We start from the raw sequence: 24,660 nt of genomic DNA, 5'->3' as shown, positions 1-24,660 counted from the left end.
CCTTGTGGGGATTGCAGGGTTAGTTTGGGGAAACTAGAACCTGAGTGGGCATTTAGGGTTAAACTTTTTACTTTTTTTTCTCCCATGGTTATCACATTGTAGGTGAAGGCTTACTAAGAGTACACTTTTATTCCATGGTTGAATTTTGGTATTCAATCATTTGAGAAATGCAGCAAGAAGTGTTGTGAAATAGCATTTCTTATTGAGCCAAGTGACAGCTTTTGTTCTGCTTGTCAGGCAAGCCAGCAAATCTTTTAAACTGTGATTGCAAGGAGGTTATAGTAAGATAGTAGCTGGCTTCTATTCCAGTTTGTAGATCAAAAAAATAGCAGGTTTATCATGTGACTGACAATTTGAATGTGGTAGGTACTCAGCTTTGGCCAGGTGTGGAGACTCTGCCTTGGTGCCACTATTTCCCATGTCTTGTAAATTGCTGTTAAACAAGGAAACTGGGCTTTTTCTGGCTTTGTTTCTTAAAAAACTTGAAAACTGTCCAAAATTTATATTCCACGCTGAGTTCAGAGCAGTGAATGTGAGATGTCTTTGCCAAATTCAGTGTCTTATACCCATTCTCCAGATGTTGGGCAAACATCATCTTAATATGGTTTACTGGCAAATCCTGCTGAAGCTTGTTTTGCCCATGTGTTTTCTGCCACTGAGTATTGATAGGCACTGCCACCTCTGGTCCATTTTTCAGTTTTTCACCTTGCTTTGGTAAATCCTTGAGCAGACAAAGAGTGATTAATATAGGATACTTTGGAAACCACGAGATTGTCATCTCTTACATGCTTCACGTGTAAGAGAAAGCATATTGGTCTAGAGCCCTTTTAAGGCAGAATGGAAAAGAAACTTGGCTCCTCTCACTGCCCAGGTTGAATTTCCTAGGCTGGCAGCTAACAAAGGGTACTGGCAGCTAGCAGACTGTGTAGTGAGTTAGTGACAAGAGGCATGCAGGGCCAGAAAGTACAGATTTTACAGCTCTGTTCAGAAAAGTATGAAACAGCTGAGTGGCTTTCAGAGCCAAGTATGAAGAATTAGCAGAGCACATGCAGATGAGAAGTATGTAAACATGCTTCATACTCAGCATCCTCATGAATATTTTAATGTCCTGGCAAACTGAACCAGCGCCCATTGAGTGGTGTGCCAGGCAATGTGTGAACTGTATAGCTGTTTCCACATTGCCTTTCCCACCGTACCCCTGTATGCCCACCCTCTTTGTGAGTGAGAATGAGTGTGGGAAGAGTTTTATCTTGCATCAATATACACAACTGATAGGTGGGCTACAAAATGGCTCTTGTTAGGGCATCACCAGCTCATGTAATTAGAAAGATAACTAACTTTTATTGTAAGTAAGTTTACTAAATTAAGTGTTCCATCGTTTTTTATCCCTGCAGCTTCTTTTACATTGTCTTATATGTGATGGCTCGAACACCTTCCTTCAGACCCTCCCATCTGAAATTTTGGCAGATAAGAGCTCTCTCAGCATGACTGAATTGTGGAATAGATTTCACAGAAAACTTTTCAGATCTAGCTGTCCTTAGAATTATGAATGGATTCTGCTTCCCAGTTTATCTTTGCTGTAAAGGGCTGCTTGGCTTTGACATTTCAGGCAATGACTGTAGTACTTGAAACAGAATGAGCAATACAGATTCAAAATTGGACTGCTATGGGTATGACACTGACACTATTTAATCCTCATTGGGTGACAGTGAAGGGACTGGGTGAACTGTGGGCTTGGACTTTGTGTTTGCATGTAAGCATGTAAGCTACTGAGCCAGGTAATAGACACCCCTACCAGAGAGAAGAAGACAGAGGTACTCAACTTCTTGGCCTCAGTCTTCAGAGGCAACCTCTCTTCCCACACCTCTCCAGTGGAGGGACAGCAGGATGGGGACTGGGGGAGCAAAGTCCCTCCCACTGTAAATGAAGATCAGGTTTGTGACCACTGAGGAACCTGAATGCACGTGTCTGTGGGAGCTGGTGAGAGGCTTCCCAGAGCCCTGAGGGAATTGGCTGATGTAGGTGCCAAGCCACTCTCCATGACACTTGAAAAGCCATGGCAGTCAGGTGAAGTCCCAGGTGACTGGAAAAAGGGAAACTTTGTACCCATCTTTAAACAGGGCAGGAAGGAGGACCCTGGGAACTACTGAGCTGTCAGCCTCACCTCTGTGCCTGGGAATATCATGGCACAGATCCTCCTGGAAGCTGTGCTAAGGCACATGGAGGACAGGGAGGTGATTCAGGACAGCCAGCATGGCTTCACCAAGGGCAAGTCCTGCCTGACCAAACCCATGGCCTTCTGTGATGGAGTGACAACATCAGTGGACAAGGAAAGCGTTTCACGTCATTTATTGGGATTCCTGTAAAGCCACTGACACAGTCCCCCCACAACATCCTTCTCTCTAAAATGGCAAGAGAGAGATTTGAGGGCAGGACACTTGCATCCAGAAGGTTGTGGTCAACAGCTCAGGGTCCTGATGGGCATCAGTGACAAGTGGTGCCCCTCAGGGGTCCGTATTGGGACCAGGGTTATTTAATATCTTCATTAATGACGGACAAAGGGATCAAGTGCACCATCAGCAGATGTGCAGGTTTATGAGGCTTAACAAGACCAAGTGCAAGGTGCTGCACCTGGGTTTGGGCAACCCCCCAGGATCAGCACAGGCTGGGGATGAACAGATCCCAAGCAGCCCTGCCCAGAAGGACCTGGCAGTGCTGGTGGGTGAGAGGCTGAACATGACCCAGCCATGGGCACTCAGAGCCCAGGAAGCCAAACGTGTCCTGGGCTGCATCCAAAGCAGTGTGGCTAGCAGGGTGAGGGAGGGAAGTCTGCCCCTCTGCTGGTCTCTGGTGAGACAAGATGTCTTTCCTGATAAAACACTGAAATGTAAAATAGAACCACACATTTTGAACTTTTGTCTTAAAATTCTCCTGTTTTAGTGGCACGTCTTTGAAGTTTAAGCACTACAGAATTCACTATAAATCTTGACAGCAATGCTGAATTTTCATTCAAGGACTGGGGTGATAATCCCAAACAATTCAGGCACTTCAGTCCTCTCTCATGTTACTTCATTCCAACACAGGATAATAGGTCACATTTCTGTGCAGTGCAGGAAGGAATGTTTTGAGCCCAATCAGTAGTCTCTGCAGTGATGAGGAAGCTCATGGGAAACCATGGCAAATGATTTATTTATTCTGTTAGACTAGATCTGGTAATAGAAAAAAAAAATGGTACCTTGTGTTGCAGCTGGGGAGGCAGCTTGATTGTATTTTATAATCGAGCTGTTTCCAGTGGCTTGCAAGAAACTGTGAGCTGATGGAAACACACACAAAAAAGCTAGAATCATAATTGGCAACAGGAAGAATGCAGCAGTCATCCATTATGAAGATGTATTGGTCTTCTTTAGCATTAGCTCTGAATATTGTCTCAATTTCTCTGCATTTTGAGAGGAAATAGAGCTGATCCAGACTATATAGTAGCCATTCCTGACAATAGGTTGGCAGCTCTTCAGTATGGTCAAACTGGATTTTCAGCACAAAGGGTTGATTCCAAACCTAATAAGGACAGTCAGAGGCTTTTTGTTACAGGGGCCTTTGACTTGTACTGCTTGGGGCAAACTTTCTGCACACTGGTGCAGGTATGGAATTCTTTTCTTTTACACTAGTTTCATGGAAAACATTTGCTATATTTAAATATACTTTCTGGAGAGAAGTTTTCACTCTAAAAATAATTTTTTAATGTAATTGTTGAAGAGAGGAATGGGCACTGTTTGTATGAATGTGTGCCTTTAAAAACTTAGATGTCAAGAGAAGAAAAAAAAAGTTAAGAAGGATAAAGTCTAATTTCATTCTAAAAGTTGGGCTGGTATAGGAGGACACTGTAAGGAGCAAACAAACCAAACCCACCAGAAAACCCCTGGCAGAGTACACTTAGAAAAGTTTGCTTAAAGCAAGATAACATTTTCACTCTTTTTTGTTAGACAACTTGGCTGAAAGGGGACCATAAGCAGAGAGAAGGTAAAGCACTTGAAATATTTTATGGTTGAAGTTTCATAAACTACTTTTACAGCAATTTTGGTTGATACAGGAAAAAGATTTGGCTCTTGTTGTTTCTAAAAATGACTTCTTCAGAAATTGCAATAGTGATAGTTATCTGAAACAAGGGCTTTGAAGACAAAAAAATTGCTGTGAAAAGTATCTATATATGCATCCATCTATGCTTTCCTTTTTATCCATCTGTGCATATACATTTAGATGTGTATCTGAGCATTTCTATAAAAGGTGTTCTGCTCCATATATTGGTGGTGATTGGTTGAGGATGAGCTATCATTCTTGTTAAGTGTGATTTTCAGGGTTACCAGTTCTCTCCACTGATGGGGATCTCACCACTAAATAACCACAGTGTTTCAACTACACAGATCAATGTCTTTGCTTAACAAGATCTGTTACAGCTTTCTTCCCCCCTTGCTGTGCTGGGGTGAGGAAATAAGGCAAAATGCAAATGTCAGTAACAAAACCAGGTTAGCTAGAAGGATCGAGTATTGCAGATCTAAATAGCAACAATTTTTAATAAGCAGAATTGTGACTGGAGTCTTTTTGGAGGAAGGCAAAGATGACCAAAGTTTGTCTCTTTAGAAAGTAGGTGTAATATTAAGCAGCTTTTCAGACAAATGTTACCACTATATTTGTCACAATATGCATATGCAGTAATAGGGAGGGGGAGTGTTTGGTGGCCCTTAAATTTCTACAGCATTCAGTGAAGAGACTTCCTCAATATAAGAAGCTGTTTGCTGAGATTGCCCAGAGTCTCCATTTCACAGCCTGCCTTGGAAGACTGGAGGCTGGGAGCTTCCTTTCCTCTTATGGGCTTCTGATCTGTCATCTGAGAGATAATAATAGTACTTGCATGAAGTAGTGGCTTGAGATAGGGTAAGCACCTTAAAGAGAATGTGTGTGCCCCATTCAAAGACCCTTGACACTAAAGATTACAAAAGTTGTCCTTTATCATCCTAAGAACCCACCTTTAAGAGTCGACTTAAAAAGATACGTATTTTCTGTGGATTTGACAGTCTGTTCTGGGGTAGACTATAATGGAATTGATAAATGTTAAGTTTCACTGTTGATGAAAACATGAGAGGAATAATTTCAAGAGTTTACTTGCAAAGAGACTACTGAAATAACAACTTGGACATGAAACTAGAATGCTTTCCTTTGCTTTTTGAAACAGGTATAAAAATGAATGCCTGATCTTTCAAGTGCATGACAACAGAGCATTGCTTATTGATTATTGCAGTCTGAGCTCACACAGAATATTAGAGATAAAAGATGACCTGGGTTCATGTAAATCTGACTAGGAGGAGTTTCATTTTTTTCCTGCCAAAGTCAGCAAAGAGCCTTGCTAAATAACTGTAGTTACATATATCTCTTGGTAGTCATGAATTTATATTTGCTAAAATTTTTTATCTCTGCTAAATAGGTTTGTTTCAAATTATTTACAGTTTTAAAAGACATTTTTAACACTAACATTTACCATGTCAAACTAACTGTAAAGAGGATTTATAGGGAAAGAGTTTATTTACTGCCTTTTCTGACTGAACAGCTGCAGAGACATGGTAGTAAACTCTGAGGATTTTTCTGAGCTCATGTTGCAGTAAAGCTATCATTTTGTTACAAGACCAGGGGTAATTTAGAGTCTTTGCTATAAGATCAGGAAGTTGTATAAATTAAAAAATAAATTTACCAGTTGAGCAAGAGTTGTTATGATAGAGTTTCCAGAGAAACTCTTTTAGATGCAAGTCCAGTCTCTTATTTGAGAGCTAGAGTGACTTTCATGCTCACCCTTTGCATCACAGTTTGCAGACACTCATTACTCTCTCTCCCTTATTCCTGATCCCTGGAGCCACATGTTTATACAGCCACTCTTCTGCCAGTGATTAAAGTTTGTCTTAAGAAGGCTTATCATCAATACTAACCTTGGTGTTCCAAGGTAAAGATTTTGTGTAGCAAGCAGCAGAGAGAGGAGATGCATCTGGTATCTGTAATTTCATTGTAGTAAAGTGCAGAGTTGGCTGGCTGTAAACAAAAGCTTCTCTCTAGTGAACACAGAAAAAAACCATCAGGGCTATGAATTTACCCAGTGCAGTGAATTCATGTATTGACTTCTTCAAGTAGTTGGACACCTTCCATTTGATAGAAGACCATGATAGAATTTCAGTCAAGATCCTTGTGTCTCAAAGTAAATATCCTTCTACAAAGGATTACTTTAGTTGTCCATGACATGCAAAGGACTGGGAATTGATCATAAAAGCCAAGTGTTTAAGAAGCCTTTGGTTTTCTGATTTTTAGATTGGTGCTTTTGTCTGTTGCTTTGACAGAAAGAAAAAATTTAGAAAAGCAAACAGAGATCAGGAACTGAGGAAAATGTTTGCCCAGACAAACTTTGGAGTTTTCTAACTCCTAGTCAGTAGTTTTATGATGTACCTAATGAGATTAAAATATAAGAAAAGATTATTAAAATTATTCACAGTACTCTTACATAGCTTGGTTGAGTCTTACATAGGCTTTTCATCCTAAAAGGAGTTGGGTGATCAAGTAATATGGATTAGCTGAGAGATTTGTCTGCTGAAGTATATTTGCAGTGTATGTCCATGAACAATAGGGACAAAATATTTAACTGTTGAAAGATCCTATTTTTTTAAATTCTTGGGCTTTGCATTTTATTTGTTCAATGCTTTCTTAATTTAATTGTAGCCTTTATGATGCCCTGTTGTGGCTGAACTAAATCAGAATGAGAGACATGATTCTGCCAGTTGCCACAGGAGGTTTGCTTTCTGCTACATACTGTTAGGCTGTAAATCACACATCATGTTCCTCCTAACACAAGGTTTAGTTGAGTGAAGTTCTGTGGTGGGAGGGAAATCAAGTCAGGCTGGATCTTTGATAGCCTTGTCACCTAAGCTGCTGCTTGTATGGTTTAACTGGTGAATGCAGTATCTTTGTTTATGCATGTGACTAGCAGGATATTAGCTGGGTCATGAAAGTTACATGCCTAATTCATGAATAGGAGAATAAAGAACCCTTACCAGGTGACAGAATGGATGATGTTGGAGAACACCTGGTCCAACCCACCTGTTCAAAGCAGAGTCAACTAAAGCAGATTGCTCAGGACCACTGGAAGAGTCTGGCTCTATCTTCTTTACTCCTCACAGCAGATACTTAAGAACATTGGTAAGATCCACCCTAAGCCTTCTCCAGGCTACACAACTCCAGCTCACTCAGCTGCTCCCTGTATGACAGATGTTCCACTCCCTAATAATCTTCATGGCTCATCAGTGGAATTGCTCCAATCTTTATCTTTCTCATTTTGGGAAGCCTGGAGTGCAACCCAGAATTCCAGATGTGGCCATGGAAGGATCACTTCCCTAGACACACTCTAAAGAGTCTTCCTAAATGAGTCCTAAAAGTAATCTTTGCAAAACTCCTCATCACCTTTTGCAAACAATTATTCTTATTTGTGGGATGCATTTGGTGTGTTATTTATGCAATTGTAGTGTAAATTAAATATTTCCGATTCTTCTCTTCTTGTGTGGTTTCCCAGGCAAACATTGCCAACATTTTCTTACCTGTTTTGAACAGCTGTACATTTGTGTTGGCTTTGTGACTAAGTTTCTGATGCTTGCATGCTTTCTGCTCTGTACTTGGTTAGTTAGCCTCTGTCACCAAATGTCTGCAGTAAGTAAGAGTTAACGAGAAAAAAAATTACAGGATTCTGAATATTTACTTTATGCTTAAGAAAGCAATTTTTAGAACAATGAGTGGTTTGGTTGATTTATCTCATGGGAAATACATTGTTGCTTTTCATGGACTAGCAGAAAACTTGTGTCATGCCTTTCCTCATTCTTGATAAAAGGAAAAACCAGGAAGAAGGTCTGAGGATGCTGTCCACTCGGAAATGTTTCTAGGACTTAGTGTGCTTTGTGGAATTTAGAACTCAGAATTTATGCAGTCAGATTTGAACCACCAAAATAAGTGTTTCAAATACATAGGAGGTAACATTTATAAAAATAACTGAAGGTTGTGAAAAACATTTAAAAGTTGAAGGAGCATTTTAGGACCCCAGCTTTAAAAGTTCACTTTGCAAACAATAATGTATTTCTTCATTTACAAAGGCTGTAACTGTGCATATGTAACAAATTTTTTCATTATCAGGAATCAGTAAAAAAATCTTGTGAAATTGGTTCTGTTTCTAGGTATGTTATTTGAATTGGATGATATGGTCTCAAAGAATGACTAAATAACTTGATTTCATTAGAAATATCGTAAGGAAACTACAAACTTCATGTTGGATAAGCGGGCAATTGTTCACTGAGCCATGTGGTGAAGGTGTTCATAGTGGTGACAGAAAAAACAAAAGCCTTTTCTGCTGTAGCCACGCACAGAGAGTTCCTTTATGAAATACCTTCTGTCTCATCCAGTTTTTATTGTATTTTTATCTGAAGTTATTTAATTTTTTCCCCCACCCCTTGAAAATAAGTGTTAACTTCCAATGGAACTGGAGTTCAGAAGTAGTGGTGCATGCTGTCTTTTGCCAGTGTGGTGCTACATGTTTCCTTTTGATCTCTTACTTTTTTTTTTTACTAGAAACTCTCTCCTTCTTTTGATCCAGTATTTTTCTCAGTGGAAAAAAGGAAATGGTAGACCTGAGGTTCAGGAATTTGCCATGAGAAATGCTGGATATCCTCAAAGATGCATAACCCCTATGTTTTCATCACTGCAGTGCTGCATATGATGCCATCCTTGACAGAAACGTGGCCATTAAGAAGCTCAGCAGACCATTTCAGAACCAAACTCATGCCAAGCGAGCTTACAGGGAGCTGGTCCTCATGAAGTGTGTGAATCATAAAAATGTAAGTTTTCAGCAGGAGAAATGGTATGTGCATTGCTTTGTTAGAAAGGATATTGTTTTGTTTGGTTCCTTTTTTAAATGGAAGAAATTAGAAGTAAATATATGCTCAAGGGCTGCAGCCTCTCTGGTACTACATGCCCACATGAGAGACTGAGGGTATTGCACGTGCTTATTTCAAGTCTGTGCCAAACGTGGATTGTTCTAGAATTTCCTGCCTCTTGCACCATCTACTGTATATCATTTGGTATCCATAATGAATGAAAATATCCCTATGCTGCAGCAAGAGTGTTATTCCAGGGCTGTATGTTAATTTTAACCATTATCTGTTAGAACTTTTTGACTGACACTCTATAAAAGTGCTTTTTTTTTGTAGTGAAACATGCCAGATTGCCACACTGCATTGTAAAGGGATGTCCCGGGGATTTCATTTTCCTCCACTTCCTCGATTTCTCACTGCCATATCTGTGTGACCCTTCCTTTTCATTAGGAGTGCATTTTTCAGTTTGCAGTATTTACCCTTCCCTCAGATCTTGCAATGACTCTTTCTCCTTATGTAAAGCATAAATGAGCGTGAAAAATATGATGTAAGGTGAGATTTTACACTTGTTCTCAATCACAAATGCACATGGAAAGAGAAGGGACTGACCCTAAAATGGCAAATGGCAGGACTTGACACTACAGTGTCCTCTGCCTCTCTTCTGGGCAGTGATTTATCCTTACATTCCCACTGTGTTGGCCAGGACTGTTCTGTGTCTTCCCTCTTGACTTGATGGAAGCCACCCTCAGGCAGACCAATGCCTGGGGATTTGAAAACGCAGGAATGACAGAGGAGTTTTTTAATGGACTGGAAAGATCAAAAGGCAGCAGGAGCAGCACTAATTTTAAATATATAATTTTAAACATGTGGCATGAGAGCTGCTAACAGCACCACGTGTGTCGGGTCAGAGCTCTCTGTACAGAGAAGTGCAAAGGAAGGAGAGGATTGTAAAGGCACCTTTGCAGAGGTAAGATTCAGTCAGAATATGTGGAGTACAGAGAAAAAATGTTGAACAATTTCTGCTAGAAAACCTAAAGAAGTGATGGAGGTGGGAAAGGAGACATTCAGATGTTGCCTTCATGGCAGCAATGCTGATACCTTCTACCTCTGTTACTTGCACAGAAGGAAAATGGGAAATCCAGGTCTGTGAGGTCACATTGTTTCATTTATTCTGTTTCACACATTGTTACCATTGTCTTTCAACAGCCCAGCCTGTTTAAAATCAAGCAAACAAAAATGCAAACCAAACAAGAGAAAAGAAAAAAGGAGTTGCAGTATGCAAGATGTCTTTGTTCAGGGTGTCTCTGTTTCAAAGCGCTTCTACTGGAAAGTTGTACCTCTCATGATGGAATTTGTGCATGTTTGTGCCCTCAAAGGAATCGAGGCCATGTCAGAGATAAGGAAGGACTACTGTTTAATACGATGGTCCTTGATTATTTGTCCCCTCAAATTACCATTCCTCATAAATAAGAAAATTGTGGCTGTTGCACAAAGATGGTTATGCTAGATTGAGCTGAAGTTGGTCTTTGAGCCTGTAACTCCAAAACTGAGAGGAGTGTCTCACCCTTAGCACTTCGCTTTGCCACTGGTTATCTTTCTTTCAGATGATTGCAAGTGCACCTAGAAGAAAACTAAGAGATCTGTGGTGTTTTATTTTGAATGTTGCCGATTTTTTACTGATACATAAAGTGAGAAGTGTTAATACAAATAGAGCAGTGAAAAAACAATTTATCCTTTAATACACTTCAGGACAGGTTCAACTGATTATATATATCACTTCTCTTTATTCTTTTGTCTTACTTTGCTTTTCAGATTATCAGTTTATTAAATGTCTTCACACCACAGAAATCTCTGGAGGAGTTCCAGGATGTGTAAGTAACAGGGGCGGTAATTAAGCTAAAGTTTAGGGATGTGTGGGGTATTATGGTGTACCTTGATTGCAATAACTCAGCAGAATACAAAGGTTATAACCCCATATAGAAAAGGTTGTATGAATCAAATGGATAGAAAAATATTCTGAATTCCCATATTGAGAGCTCTTTTGACCATTTAGGGCGAAAAATACTAGGTTTCATATTTGTTGTGATATGACCTTTGACTGTGTAGATGTCTGGGGGCTAGGAGTGGGTGTAGAAGACAACCAGCATCTCTGTTGGAAACTTGCCCTGTTGCACAACCACTACTGTTCCTACTATGAACTGCTGTGAATGAAATTTTAAGTATTCTGTGTTTTATATAGGTGTTCTCATTTATCTTCCTATCTCTCCCATATTCCGTATACACTGCATGGAAATGTGTTCCTATTCTGTAGTCTGGTTACCAGCAGGAACCAAATAATTGTAATGAGAATTTTGTGAAGTCATGCAATCTTAGGAGGATTTTTGGAGGCATTTTGCATGGGGACACATATTTTACCCCCTCAGATACCTCTCTTTCTCTCAGATTCCTACGTGTACTGTGGCAGCCATCCTTGCAACAGCCGAAGGCTGAGCAGTTGTGTTATTTGGTGCTTGTAGGTCTTTTGGGTTTTTGTACATTTCTGTTGTGCTGCCTGATTGCCCATGTAGGGTAAGGTCTCTGTCATGGGGAATGCACCAAGAAAGGGCAAATAATCCACCAGTTTTCCTGGGATGCTAAAAGAGTGGTGTCTCTGCAGTGAGATACAAACTCCACCATGGTACTGTTGTCAGTGGGCCCAGTCTCCAGCTGTGTTACTCCCAGTCATCAGGAATAAAGCAAATTTTGAAGCAAGAAAAGGCACTGTTACTTATTTGAGATGATGCTGTGATTTGTCTTCAGCAAAAAAAAATAACCCTGTGGCTTTGCTTTTCCATTCAGCTACCTGGTAATGGAGTTAATGGATGCCAACCTGTGCCAGGTGATTCAGATGGAGCTAGACCATGAGCGAATGTCTTACCTACTGTACCAAATGCTCTGTGGAATCAAGCATCTTCACTCTGCAGGAATTATTCACAGGGTAAGGGGCCTTTGGTTTAAAACTTAAGGCATCATATGAAACGATCATGAAGACTTTAAATGCCACTTGACTCTCTTGTGTACTGTGGATCAAAGCACTATCTCCCAGTACAATGAATATAAACATAAGAGCCACAGTCAGTCAGAGGATATGGAATAGGCATTTGCTATCATTTATGCATGTGCTGAAACAAATGGAAAGATTGCTGAGTCTATATTAAATGCATCCTCTCATTTTGCTTTTCCACACCAATACTGCTCCTGGTAAGGATGTGGTACCTGGCTGTGAATGTGTGATAGTTGATAGCAGAGGGGATCAGGACATGTGAGCAGGAGGGAATGCTCAATGGATTGAAAATACCCTGAATTGACTTCTCTGTTGAAAGGAGCTTTTACTAATTTGGGATTTCCACATTAAAAAAAAAAAAAAAAGAAAAAATGTTTCCCGAAAGGAAAGAAAGGCTGATAAAATGGGTTACAAAGTGGTTGTTCTACAAAGGTCTCCTTTCTTGGCATGTCATGTGTTTAGCCCAGGGTGATAGATTTGGCTTCCAGATAGTCAACCAGCAAAGGATGAGTCGAATTACTATAAATGAAGCATTAAGGTATCTCCACATACGCCATTGGAATGTCTCTATCAGGCTCACAGCATTAAAAGAAAATAATCTAATCAAAACTGTGCTCTGATACTAATCCTTGTTTCTTGATCTACTAAATGCAATTAATTTAACACCACTAGGCTCCTGTTATCCAGGTAGAGCCCCCTATTATGCCAAGGTAGAACAACTTTCAGAACAGTTTTCTGGAGAAACAATTGCAAGGTTTTCCTGTATATTTACAAGTATTTCTGATAGTAACTGGGTCAGAAGAATGAAAGAGTATTTGAAGGGTGACCTGAAGTATCGGCCTACTTTATACAGGACAGTCACATGTTTTTTTCACTGTCTTTTGCAGGATTTAAAACCAAGTAATATTGTAGTAAAATCTGACTGCACGTTGAAGATTCTGGATTTTGGACTGGCCAGGACTGCAGGCACCAGCTTCATGATGACCCCATATGTGGTGACACGTTACTACAGAGCACCGGAGGTCATCCTGGGAATGGGCTACAAGGAGAACGGTAGGGCTGCAGTGTCACTGCACCAGGTGACCTCAAGGGCAAGGTCTGCCTCCACCATTGTATGGGAGACCCAAAGGAGGGACAGGAAACATAATGGGAAAAGATGGGAAATGATGCCTGACTTAGAGCAGTTCCTTGCTGTTTTGAACTGCAGCTACGGGGTGTATTTGGGATGCACCGCTGGTGAATTTATCAGGGTGGGATTGCAGAGCAATAAGAAACCTGTTCTGAGTTATGGCTGAAGTTAACAGCTACAGTAAGAGCATTCTGACCAGAATATCTTTGGCTTCTGTGGCTGTGAAACAGTGTGGGAACCACTGGAATTGCTGAACGAGTGATGCCTTCTAAATTTGAGTCTGAATCTGTGAATTGCTTGAGGGAACAAGAAGTACAAGCTGAAATAGCAAAACTTAGCCCTTCCCGAATTTCTCTAAATCCAGAGATAGATCTGAATTTCAGGAATTAATTCCTTCTTCATGATAAATTTGACAAAAGTCCCAGGTTTTGCTAACAAGTTTCATATTGTCAAGCTCTAGGTACAAATTTTGCAGTTTGATTTTGGTTTTTTTAGTGTAAAGTAGAATTTCAGAGAAGAGGAAAAATCTGAAACTAGAACAAAAATGAAACAAAACATATAATTTGTATGTAATCTCCCTAGAAATAAATAAGATAGTGCTCTGAATAGTCTGAGAGAAAGATCTTGGTTCTTGGAAAGATTGTGAAAAGCAGGTGAGAGTGCTTGCTATGGAGAAGCAGGTAAGGAAGAACTCAAATTTTGCAGAAGATGAAGGGAAAACTTTTTAAAGTTGTTCTCATTTTGTAACGAAACTGAGAATTGCATCTGAGTGCCAGGTAGGAAGGGAGGAATATCTTATAACTCAGATTTTGCTGTCAAAGGTATCACTTGTCTGTTTGAGGAGACTTTTTGATGGCAAATACAGCAAATGTCAAGACCAGGAATTTATTAAAAAGTGTCCTACTTAATTTTTGTTGAGGAGGTTAGCTAACCTGCAGGAGAACTTTACTAACAGCCAACTGCATCCTGTAAAGGGCAGTGAAACTGATTTTGGGAGCCAAATCCATGGCTTCAGCACACCTGAAAGCATAATCACACAACATCTTCTGAAATTAGCAAGTCCCGGCACAAACTATTTGTCATGTTTATGAATTTAAAGTATAAATTTTAATACAAAATACTAAAATGTAGAGGATTATTACACAGAGTCTAAGTATAGAGAATAAGTTCTGAAAAAAGGAATAATATTCCTTTAAGTATTTTGTTTGAAATTTTTGCTAAGTGACACTTAGAACACTTTAGATAGTTTTTTAGTCAATATCCAGAGTTTCTTCTATTGTCAAATTAATTCTTTTGTTGGTTTTTTCCCCCTCCAGACATTAGGTAGATGATTACCATTATTGTTGTTATTGTCCATGAAAGGGCAGAGAGAGCATTTGCTTTTCACATGATTAAAACTGCACCAAGAAAAAGTTAGACACACTTTTGTGAGGAAGTACACAGCTGGGAAAGTTCTAATGTTTGCCACATCCAAGGGTCCTGATCAAATGCCCATTGAATTTAACACAGAAACTTCCTTTGACTTCCCTGGGCAATGAATCTGGCTTAAGATGAATGATCTTGTCTTACTTGGACAAAGCCAAAATAAAGAGAGGAAGAAAACAAAATATCTGAAAATGTAGCTCAGCTGTCAGAGGAGCTGCTCTGCTTGGAGGCTCTGACCCAGCTCCCAAGGAAGTCAATGGAAAGGGTTGTTCTTTGCTTCCCTGCTCTGGCCTATGCTGCCACATTACTGAAGCTCCCCTACTTTTTCCCCCTCTGACTACGTACACTGCCTGTATAAGGACTGTTCACTGCTTTCATTTTCTTTCTGCACTTGGTTGGCTAAAGATGCATAATTATCACCAGTTTGCTGCACTTCTGTGGAAGGTCCCAAAACTGTCACTATGAAGAAAACTCTGCCATTGCCTCAGGCATGCTTTTGCTGTCCCATGCCCCTGATATCTGTACCCTCCTTTTCCCAAATGGAACATTTCACCTTTATTTTGTTTTACCGAGAAATGAGTTGTTTGTTTGTTTCTTTGGTTTGTTTTGGATTGCTTTTGAAGGTCAAGAAAGGGGAAGAAAAAGAGGAGAAAACTGGTTGTGTAGGTCAAACATGACCAGAAGATAAGGATTTCAGGCTCAGAAACAACAGAGTCTTTTAAAGCATTTCAAAGCAGTTTTTCCCTCTTAATGTGGAAGACAGGGTTGTTGGTTTTTTTTTCCTGTGTGTACTGTGTCACTATCTATCCAGCCTTTTTTCTTGAAAGACTTAAAGGGCAAAAAACACCCTATCCAAGTCAAGCAGAAAAAGTGACTGTGCATATTGCATTTAAAAGCTGATTGCAGGATTGGGAACAGGAAATGCTCTTAATCTTGTTGATATTTGTCCTGTGGAGCTTTTGTTTTTAGCATTTATTTTGAGTACCTACACAGTACAAAACAGAGTCCACTCAGGTCATTCTCTCCAGGTATGTAGGTACAGACAGATACACCTAGATAGGTACCTATAGATAGGACATAGGTACAGGCTCTGAAAGAGGAGTTTTAAATAACCTTTAAGGGTGGTATTGTCCATATGGCCTTTACTTGTGTGAGCAGTTCCATTTGGAACCTCTTGTCAGATGCTGCAGAGAGACTCAGAGCCAGAGGACAAAGTCTAGCAACTCTGCAAATAGGATTTTTTCCAGATTATCATTATCTGGTTTGGTTTTTGGTTTCTTTTGTTTTTTTCCTGAAAAAAAAAAGGAGTTGTTTTTTAACCATAAATTTAGTGTATACCATGGGTCTCTGCAGTTGTTACTTGATCTTTACTTGCTAGCTCTGGACCTTTACCCAAAATGCTGATTTTAAACTTTTTCCACTGTTGTTACTAACTGCTGTTGAGCTAACTGACACAGCTTTTATTTATTTAGTGACTTACTTTATCTTTTGGTGAGATGTGAAAAAGAAACACAACAAAACCACAAAACAAACTGTACTGTTCTGATCAACCTGCTCTTTTTCCCCTCCTTTAGGAGTGAAATGTCGTAGTTAACTTTGCTTTTTTTTCCTCCTTCTTCACTTCCCTGTCTCTGCTGTTCTAGTGGATATATGGTCTGTGGGATGCATTATGGGAGAAATGGTTCGCCACAAAATCCTCTTTCCAGGAAGGGACTGTATCCTTGTGCCATTTGCTGCAGCTTCACCTATTATTTGTTCCTCTCCTCCACCCCATCCCTTTTACCATAAAATGACTATACCAGGACTGTAAAGATAGAAGCAAAAAGTTGAATCCCAGAGGTATGGCTAAATGAAAATAGCGCACTACAGATACGCACAAAATTAAAAATGAAAAACAGATGCACAGAATTATTTCCGTCAATTAAGTTGCTTTAAAACCTGTAATCGTTCCATTTTATATACTATTTATGTCATGTCAATAAGAAATATAGAAAACAAGCATTATGATGGCAAATTGGATAGCTTTATTTACTGTTCTTCAAAGGAAAAATAAGAATAAAAGAAAAAAGTCCTAACTTGGCCCATCTCATTCCTGTAAATCTGTTTTTCTGCTTTTGTGTTTTGGAAATATTGACTTCATAACATTTGTGGTGACATCATAATCTTTTGCTTGCTAATGCATCATGGTTTTGGAGTCATCTCAATGCTGTATGGGCTCGGTGTTGAGTCAATACAACATTTTTTTTTTTTTCTTTAAAACAAAATGAAGAATTTGACTCACCCAGTTTAAGGCAACCGTTTATCTACTGTGGTTTCCAAATTGGCCTGAAATCAGATTCTCTTGATTTAAAAATGGACTTCCCTTTGCTTGCATGAGGTCTGTGTCGTCAATTAAACTGTATATCCCTCCCATCTCCTTCTTCTTGTCTTGGATGATATTATTTTTACCCCTTCCAAGGTGGTGAAAGCAATATTAGAAAATGAAAACAAAAGAAGAGGTGTCTACTTAGCCCCCTGTTTATCACAGGCTAAGCCAGGCAACCTGCCCGTGCTGGCTTGGAAATGTAAGTAGTGTGTATTTTGCCCATCAGAATGAAATGAGGCAACATAACATATCTCCACTTTCGGAAACAAGAAGGCATATTGTTGTCAGCTAGTTGGCAGAAAGGCACCATGAAAATCTGGCATCAGCACCCACTGGCAGTTGGTGTGAAGAAAACCCAGCTTTCACAGACATCAGCCGTGGAAGCAATTATTTTTTTGCTGACTCTTGAGTAATTCCTGTCGTGTTTGTCAGAGTTGGGTCCTCCCTGTCCAGTTTTCACAGCTCTGTCAACTTTCTCTGAGAGCTGAGCTCTGCTTGGTGGCCCAGTGAAGATGCAGCTCTATTTCTCAAACAGGGAGATGAGGGGACAGCAGGTACCTCCTGTTTGCTGAGGGGGTGACAGCAGCACTGTACTGGCTTGGATGCAAAACATGGCAGGGAAGTAAAAATGGTGGTTTTTTATTACTAGTGGGTAGCTCTGAGATGCTTAGAGGTGCTGAGCTGTCCCTGCAGCATGAGGAGCTGGCTGCACACCCATCCTGTGCTGTAACCTGAAAGTGCAGGGCAGCTCCCAGCCTTCCCACGACCTGTAATTCAGTGTGGTAGTTACGCTGTGTTTCAGTGGTAACACCACCTCAGAAACAGTCGTAACTCTCCCTCCAAACAACGCGCTCTTTTCCTCTTAAAAAAAAAACCTCAGAGAAAACTAAATTATCTATAGTATACTTGAGGTTCAGCTGGAAATACTGAGGATATTTCCATTTAATCTTTTCAGAGAGAAGTCCGAGATTTTAGATAAGCAATTAGAATTCATACAAAGAGTGATTTCAGGGTAAAAGCACAGTAGCATGGTTAATGGGTTGGTCTCCTTTTACAACAAATTAAGAGATAGGTTCTTCTGCCCATGTCTAGAAAAAGAACTAATGCTATATAATTTAAATAATGTAGCTATAAAAAAAAAGACATTCAAACATGAGAATTACTTTTTTTCTGTCTGGCTGTGAAAACAGTCTCTTGTGACAGCCTTGTATTCAGGGATAGCAGTAAAACATTTTTAAACCCCTTTTTAACATTTCAATATCAGTTGAAAATAACAACTGTATTTTTGAACAACTGCAGCAAATATTGTGTAGATTGTGGGATAGTCCTACTTTTTAAATCATTGGAAATCCCATATCCTGAAATAGAATGGATGTGGGCCAGGTCACAGTTACTACCATGCTTTAATGGTGGGTTTATTCAGGTGAGCGGGAAGTTTAAAAAAAAAAAAAAAAAAAGAAAAAAAGAACCAAGAAAAAAAATAAAGAAAAAAAGAAAAAAAAATCTGTACATTCATTTCCAAGTCAGTACTCATTTGTTAACCAGTTTGACCCCATGAATGAGTTGTCAGTGTTGGTAAGACTGGTTTGTGTATGGGTCCATATGATTTCCCACCCCTCCATGGCTGTTGATGAGCAGATTTAGTTTCCCTCCCAGGTGCAGGAAGAGTTGGAGAAGCATTTGTGCAGCTGCAGGTAAACTTCACAGAAGGACATTACATACTTCCTTTGGGCTACTTAAGGCTTTCCAGCAGAGTTTTCTAGCTGAAAGAGGCAAGTCTGTATAGAAATGAACAAAAGTCAGTTCTTTTTAATCATTCAGAAGCCTGTCTACTGTGTGCACTTGTTATCAATATAAGTCTGGAGTAGGAACATTTGTGTGTGGCACAATACACATCTAAGAAAAAATTCACAGCTGCTGCCAAGTTTTATGGAAAGAAAATATTTTAAAATTAGTCTCACCTAAACCATCCCACTGAGTTACCATTGCACTCAGGTGAGGCTGACTTGAAATGAAATTTCATTTTTAAAGTCTTCATGGGCACTAAAACATGGAGAAGATTAATTTCAGAACCTCTCATCTATGTAAATAAGAAACTCTCTCTTAAGCTGCTATGAGAAATCTCTGGACTCTGGATAGACTACAGCTGGTTTTCAGACAGGTAAGAACAGCCTCCAGTGTCCTGGAGAGAACTGGGTAGAAAATGCCTGGCAGGTACCCTGGTTCCTTGTTATTCAGCTAAGGCAGACATTTCGAAATGCTGTCAGGAAAACTTCCTTGTTAGAAATCAGACCCTCTCGAGAAGAAATCCACCTTTCTAGGTGGATTTGTAGACCAAAATACTCCTGGCAAGTTCCGGTAAGCTTTTGTAGTCCACTTCTGAGTTTTTTGCTCAGTGTTTCTTTGATGCTTATTCCACTTTTGTCAAATCAGAAAGAATGAGAGCAACTAAAAACTGCCCAAACTCTTGGATGCCATTGGAAATATCTTAGAAAACCCCAGGACTTTCCGCAAACCTGGTTCCCCTCTAGGTAATGACATCTTCAAAATCTCATAAGATTTCAATTTAAGGATTGGAAATGTATTTTTGCTTTTTTATTTGAAGAGAATGAAAAACTTAAAATGAATGCTTTCAGGTGGGACAGCTTTATTAACATCTGAGCTGCCAAGGCCACAGCGATGTCCCACAGGCACACATGACTTAGTGGGGAAAATGGAAGGATCAGAGCATTTATTTTCAGTACTGAAAAGATGGAGGCTGATGCTATAGCATTCATGTGTAAGTCCTTCAGCAGATCAAAGGGCAAACAGTGATTTAGTCATAGAAATATATTGTGGTAACAGCCAAGTGTCCTAAGTTTGGCTAGGCCTGAATTTCCATGGTAAATATGGAGAGCAGAGTTCCTACTGCAAGCAGCTCAAAGTCTAAGGCATTCAAAAGAGCAAATACTATTAAAATAGAAAGAGAGAAAAATTCCAACTTTCTTCTATGTAATTATGAATATCCAAAAGGTATTGTGAAGAGAAGTCAGCGTTAACAGATGCAATTAGTGTTTTTTGTGGCCAGATTTTCAAAAATTCCCTTGCCCATCAGCTGTCTTTGAGAGTGGTGGGACTAAGACATGCTCTCTGACATTTGACAGAAAGTTCTATTGTCTGAGAAAAGAAGTTTGCATCAAAAAAGTCTTTTAGGAAAAGGTGCTGCCTTTCCACCATTCATTAGCAGAATTTGTCTTTGCATTTGATCTGCATTGATTAGTGGGTGTAATTTTAGTGTTTTGAGGGCATATTTGAGGGTAGTTTCTTAAACTACAGTATAATAAAACCTCTGCACTTTTGTTCAGTGCAGTCTGTTGTTTTTCTTGTTCCGGGTAGTATTTTCTTAAGGCTTGTTTTGTCCTAAAAAAAAAAATCAAAACCAGCAACTAGCATCAGGATTATTTAAAAGATACACTTAAGTGTGACTGGCCTGGCTTTCCAGGTGGGATCAGCTGGTTTGTCTTAGCCTTCTGCTTAACTGTGTGTTAGCTATGATGGCATTGATGGCTAAGTTTGGATCTTGTTGACCTGGATTATTCTTCCCTGGGTATTTGGTTTTTGACTCAGGATTTTTCCTAAAGCTTGCATATATGAGATGAGGTCTGTTTCAAGGAGACCTCAAAGTAGATGTGAGGATAATTTGGCTGTTGCCATTCTCCTCTTTTTTAAAATTCAGATATGCATACTCCAACAGTTTAAAGTGTCATTTGCCCTTAGCATGAAACTCCCATGCTGTCTGTCATCTGTGTGGCTCTTGGAGTAGGTCCCAGGTGCTACAGTGAAGATGATCCATTGCTTGTTTCCCATCACTCACCTAAAAGATTTTCAGCACCCACTGCTGCCTGTGATTCAGGACAGCCAGCATGGCTTCACCAAGGGCAAGTCCTGCCTGACCAAACCCATGGCCTTCTGTGATGGAGTGACAACATCAGTGAACAAGGGAAGCGTTTCACGTCATTTATTGGGATTCCTGTAAAGCCACTGACACAGTCCCCCCACAACATCCTTCTCTCTAAAATGGCAAGAGGGAGATTTGAGGGCAGGACACTTGCATCCAGAAGGTTGTGGTCAACAGCTCAGGGTCCTGATGGGCATCAGTGACAAGTGGTGCCCCTCAGGGGTCTGTATTGGGACCAGGGTTATTTAATATCTTCATTAATGATAGACAAAGGGATCAAGTGCACCATCAGCAGATTTGCAGGTTTATGAGGCTTAACAAGACCAAGTGCAAGGTGACTCCTGCCTGGCTGCCGAGCAGTATGAATTTCAACCAAGGCAAGTTTTAATTGCCTTTTCTGGCACCTATGAAAATTGGATGGTCTCAAATGTTTGGTTTTTTTTTTTTCCTGTGGCATTAGTCAGCTTTTTCTTGATGGTAGCTGTGCTAACTTGAGCTGAGATAGACTGGAACAGTTGAGCAGAGAATTTAGAACTTGTGGACAAAACAGAACTGAAGTGCCTTTTGTCAAGAGCATGCAGGTATTTGGACGGGATCAAAATAAAGAACTGGAACACATTTGAAATGACATGAAGCTGAGTCAGGGAGGTTGAGGTTGGATATCAGGAAAAGGTTTTTCACCTAGAGGGTGGTTGGGCACTGGAAGAGGCTCCCCAGGGCAGTGGTCACAGCACCAAGCCCAAGAGAGTTCAAGGAGTGTTTGGACAAAGCTCTCCGGCACAGGGTGTGACTCCTGGTGTGTGCTGAGCAGGGCTGGGAGTTGGACTCGTTGATCCTGATGGGCACCTTCCAACTCAGCACATTCTGTGATGCTATTCTGTGATTCCTCTCCCAGATATGAAAACATACAAGTGTACTCAAATGATCTGCTAATCTGTTTGTACTGTAGCAAGAGAGACTACCTGTGGGTTTCCTGCTGGAAGAAGTAACACAAGTGTACTTGAATACTCTTTGAGACCTGGGAAGAGATACTTCAAAGTCAACATGTAATATAAGCTAAAAAGAGGACCTGAAGCTAGGAAATGAAGGATCTGCAAAATAGGTTTTCAATGCTATGGTCTGTTAGACAGAGAGTAGTTTGTTTCCCATTACTTGGCAAGATTCTCTGTAGGTCTCTCTTACTGTGATGGTTTTTTTATATATTTATATTTAAAAGAAAATGGGAGAAAGGGAAGGGCGTGAGTCATCTCTTGTGCCTCCACTCATTCTTGAGCTTGCTGCTCAGGATTCACATGCCCTTTTCAGTCATTTTTTAACAGTCATTTTTTAGCACTTGTTTGGCACTGCAACCTAAGAGCCAGGAGCCTGCTCCAGTGCAGAGCTCTCAGTGGGTCACAGAGAGTTTAAAAAAAGAGAGAAATTAATAGGTTGTTTTGAAGCCTCACCTTTGTAAAATGGTGGCAATTCCCTTTTGGTTCCATAGAGCATCTGTCAGGAGAGTACCTGTGTTCCATGGTGTTTGGTAGGAAGAAAATTAAAAGTCACTAAGTCAATTCTTCAAACACTTAGGAACCTTATTACTGGTGTTGAGAAATACTGAGGTTTTCATAACATCATGTGGAAAGTGGTGTTTCAAATTAGAAAGGAAAAACTCACAGGAAATCTTAATGGATTGAGCTGACACTGTGCTGAGCAAGCCCTTGTTAAAACATGTTGAAATTCAAGCACATAATAAATACAAGCACTAAGGGAAGGGTTTTGATTATCTCAGCAAGGTCTCAGCGAGGAGATTGGAACATCACAAAACTGGGAGTTTGCCATGATTTAGCCAGAATTGAGGGAGATAAGGGTCTAGTGGTTTGGGGAGTCTTTTAATACTTTTCAACTGTTTGAGCCATCTCCAGAATGGTCATTGGAAGTGCCACACATCACAGAGTTCCCTTGGCATTGGCAGGTCTGAAGTTTTTGTAGCTGTGGTATCTGGAGCATGTAAAAAAAAAGCAGCTTTGCCCATGTATTGCTGAGAATTACCACACATTTTAATAAACCATGTCTGGTTTCTTATTGCATAGAAATAACAGAAAAACCTGTAAAAACAAGGTACAGTATCCAATACAGGCTACTGTAGGGCCTATAAACAGTTCTTCAGAGCAGACATCAGTACAGATCTACAGGAATGCTCAAAACAGAGATGGAGGTAAAGAGAGGTCCTGCCCAGCAAGGTGTCTGTCCATTTTAGGAGAATTTGGAGAGAGAAGCTCACTGTTCTGACAGGCATACTCAGCTGCCTTGGCATTTTACTGGAGTTTACGCCTTAGCCATTGCCAAGCAGTGTTGTGTGCTAAATATTTTGGCCTACAGTTACACAAGTAAAACAAGTATCATGATTTGCTTCATTAATATGTCTATCATTATCTTCTTCCATCAGTTTTGAGGACATGAACATCTCGTTTCAGCTTGCAAAAGGCAATTCCTGCATCAGTAAAACAGGAGCTATTACAAATGTGGATGTTTGGTATTCTCAGTAGTGCTCTGGGCAGAAAGTGTGAACCAGCCCATGAGGTTGGAAAAGACAGCAAAGCTTATTCAGCTGTGCCTGCATCTCTGCTCTCCAGACTGTCCTGTGGCTTGCATTTAATGAATTTTAATTTGAATGTCACAATTTTCGCTGAATGACAGCTGGATGTAACTGAGTGCATGACTGAAGAGCCACCTCAGTGGGAGTTTGAGCAAGGGCAGTTACAGACTCTCTCATTGTTTTGTGAAGTCCCAGAGAACGTGCAGTTTTGCAGGAGGAGAATGTAGAGTCACCAGGGAGGTGTCTACAAAAAGTCTACTTGGGTTCTCTCCGTATACAAACATCTTTGGGTAGTTCTACAATTTCTGGCCCTTCTGTATCTCTGCTGGAGGGAATCTGAAATCTGGAAGGATGAGCAAGCACTCATTTGGGTCAGGAAGTACCTGTTTGGTGGGATATCAGAACCAGGAGATGGCCCAGAGGAGATTTGCTGTATGGTTAAAATGTTTTCTTTGTTCAGGAAGACACTTGCATGTGGTTTCTGGTGAGCGCTTATTCAAGCTGGCTATGCCAGGGTGGCATCTGGTGTCTTTGGCAAGTTTACTCATATTCTGAAGTATGTGTACACATTCAAGAATGTGCTCCAGAGTGTGTAGATTCTGAATTTGTAGAGATTCTGAAAAAATTAAAAATCCCCGACTCTTAGTAATCCAGGACCTGGATATTCCAATGGAGAGTGGATTTCTTGTCAAGGGCTACCCAAATCTCAACAGTTTCACTTCAGAGTCTTGAAAAGTTGTAGGTTGAATTCCTTGACACTGTTTCATGTGATCTTAAAACATCAAGGCAAATAGCTGCTAAACTGAAGTTTTATCTTGAATCATGCAGAGATCTGTCACTAGAAGTTAGCCTGCCCTTGATTGAAGCTTAGGGATGTTCCATGTGTTGGTGCAGCATTGCCAGCATTTGTGAATATCTTGCATTTGAATAAAAAAATCTTTTACCAGGTGTAAATTTTCAGTGCTTTGGAGCTGAATGCAGATGTTTAGAGATTGTGGTGTGCTTGTTTTTTTTCTGATGCTTGTAGGAGTGAAATTACTCAGACTGAAACATCTGGATTGATGTTGGACTAAATGAAGCAGAGGATCAAGGCATAGATCTCTGCTCTGCAGTCCTTTCTGGAGATTTGCACAAGTCTCAGTGCCTTGACTGGGGCTTTTGACAGCTGCTGCTGTATGTGCTGAAATTCCTAACCTCCATCTAACTACTTCTAAACATGCAGCCAAATCCTGGTTTCAATT

General features: G+C 40.2%; 1 protein-coding gene across 31 annotated transcripts in view; it reads left to right on the top strand.

The window, feature by feature from the left end:
* MAPK10 (mitogen-activated protein kinase 10) overlaps nt 1–24,660 on the top strand; it is a 167,795-nt gene that overhangs the window by 110,984 nt on the left and 32,151 nt on the right. For 30 of the 31 annotated variants that reach the window (XR_011150501.1, XM_069012924.1, XM_069012934.1 and 27 more), the window contains 5 exons: nt 8,777–8,906; nt 10,755–10,813; nt 11,781–11,919; nt 12,873–13,038; nt 16,183–16,254. Coding sequence is in view for 30 of the 31 variants with exons in the window: in XM_069012924.1 (XP_068869025.1) it covers nt 8,777–8,906; nt 10,755–10,813; nt 11,781–11,919; nt 12,873–13,038; nt 16,183–16,254 (566 nt within the window). In the remaining variant the exon portion in view is untranslated. The remainder of the gene's footprint in view (nt 1–8,776; nt 8,907–10,754; nt 10,814–11,780; nt 11,920–12,872; nt 13,039–16,182; nt 16,255–24,660) is intronic. The other variant, XM_069012937.1, reaches the window with a different exon arrangement.

This window comes from Aphelocoma coerulescens, chromosome 4, assembly GCF_041296385.1.
Source record: "Aphelocoma coerulescens isolate FSJ_1873_10779 chromosome 4, UR_Acoe_1.0, whole genome shotgun sequence".
Classification (NCBI taxonomy): Eukaryota; Metazoa; Chordata; class Aves; order Passeriformes; family Corvidae; genus Aphelocoma; species Aphelocoma coerulescens.
This window is presented reverse-complemented; position numbering and strand designations above follow the sequence as displayed.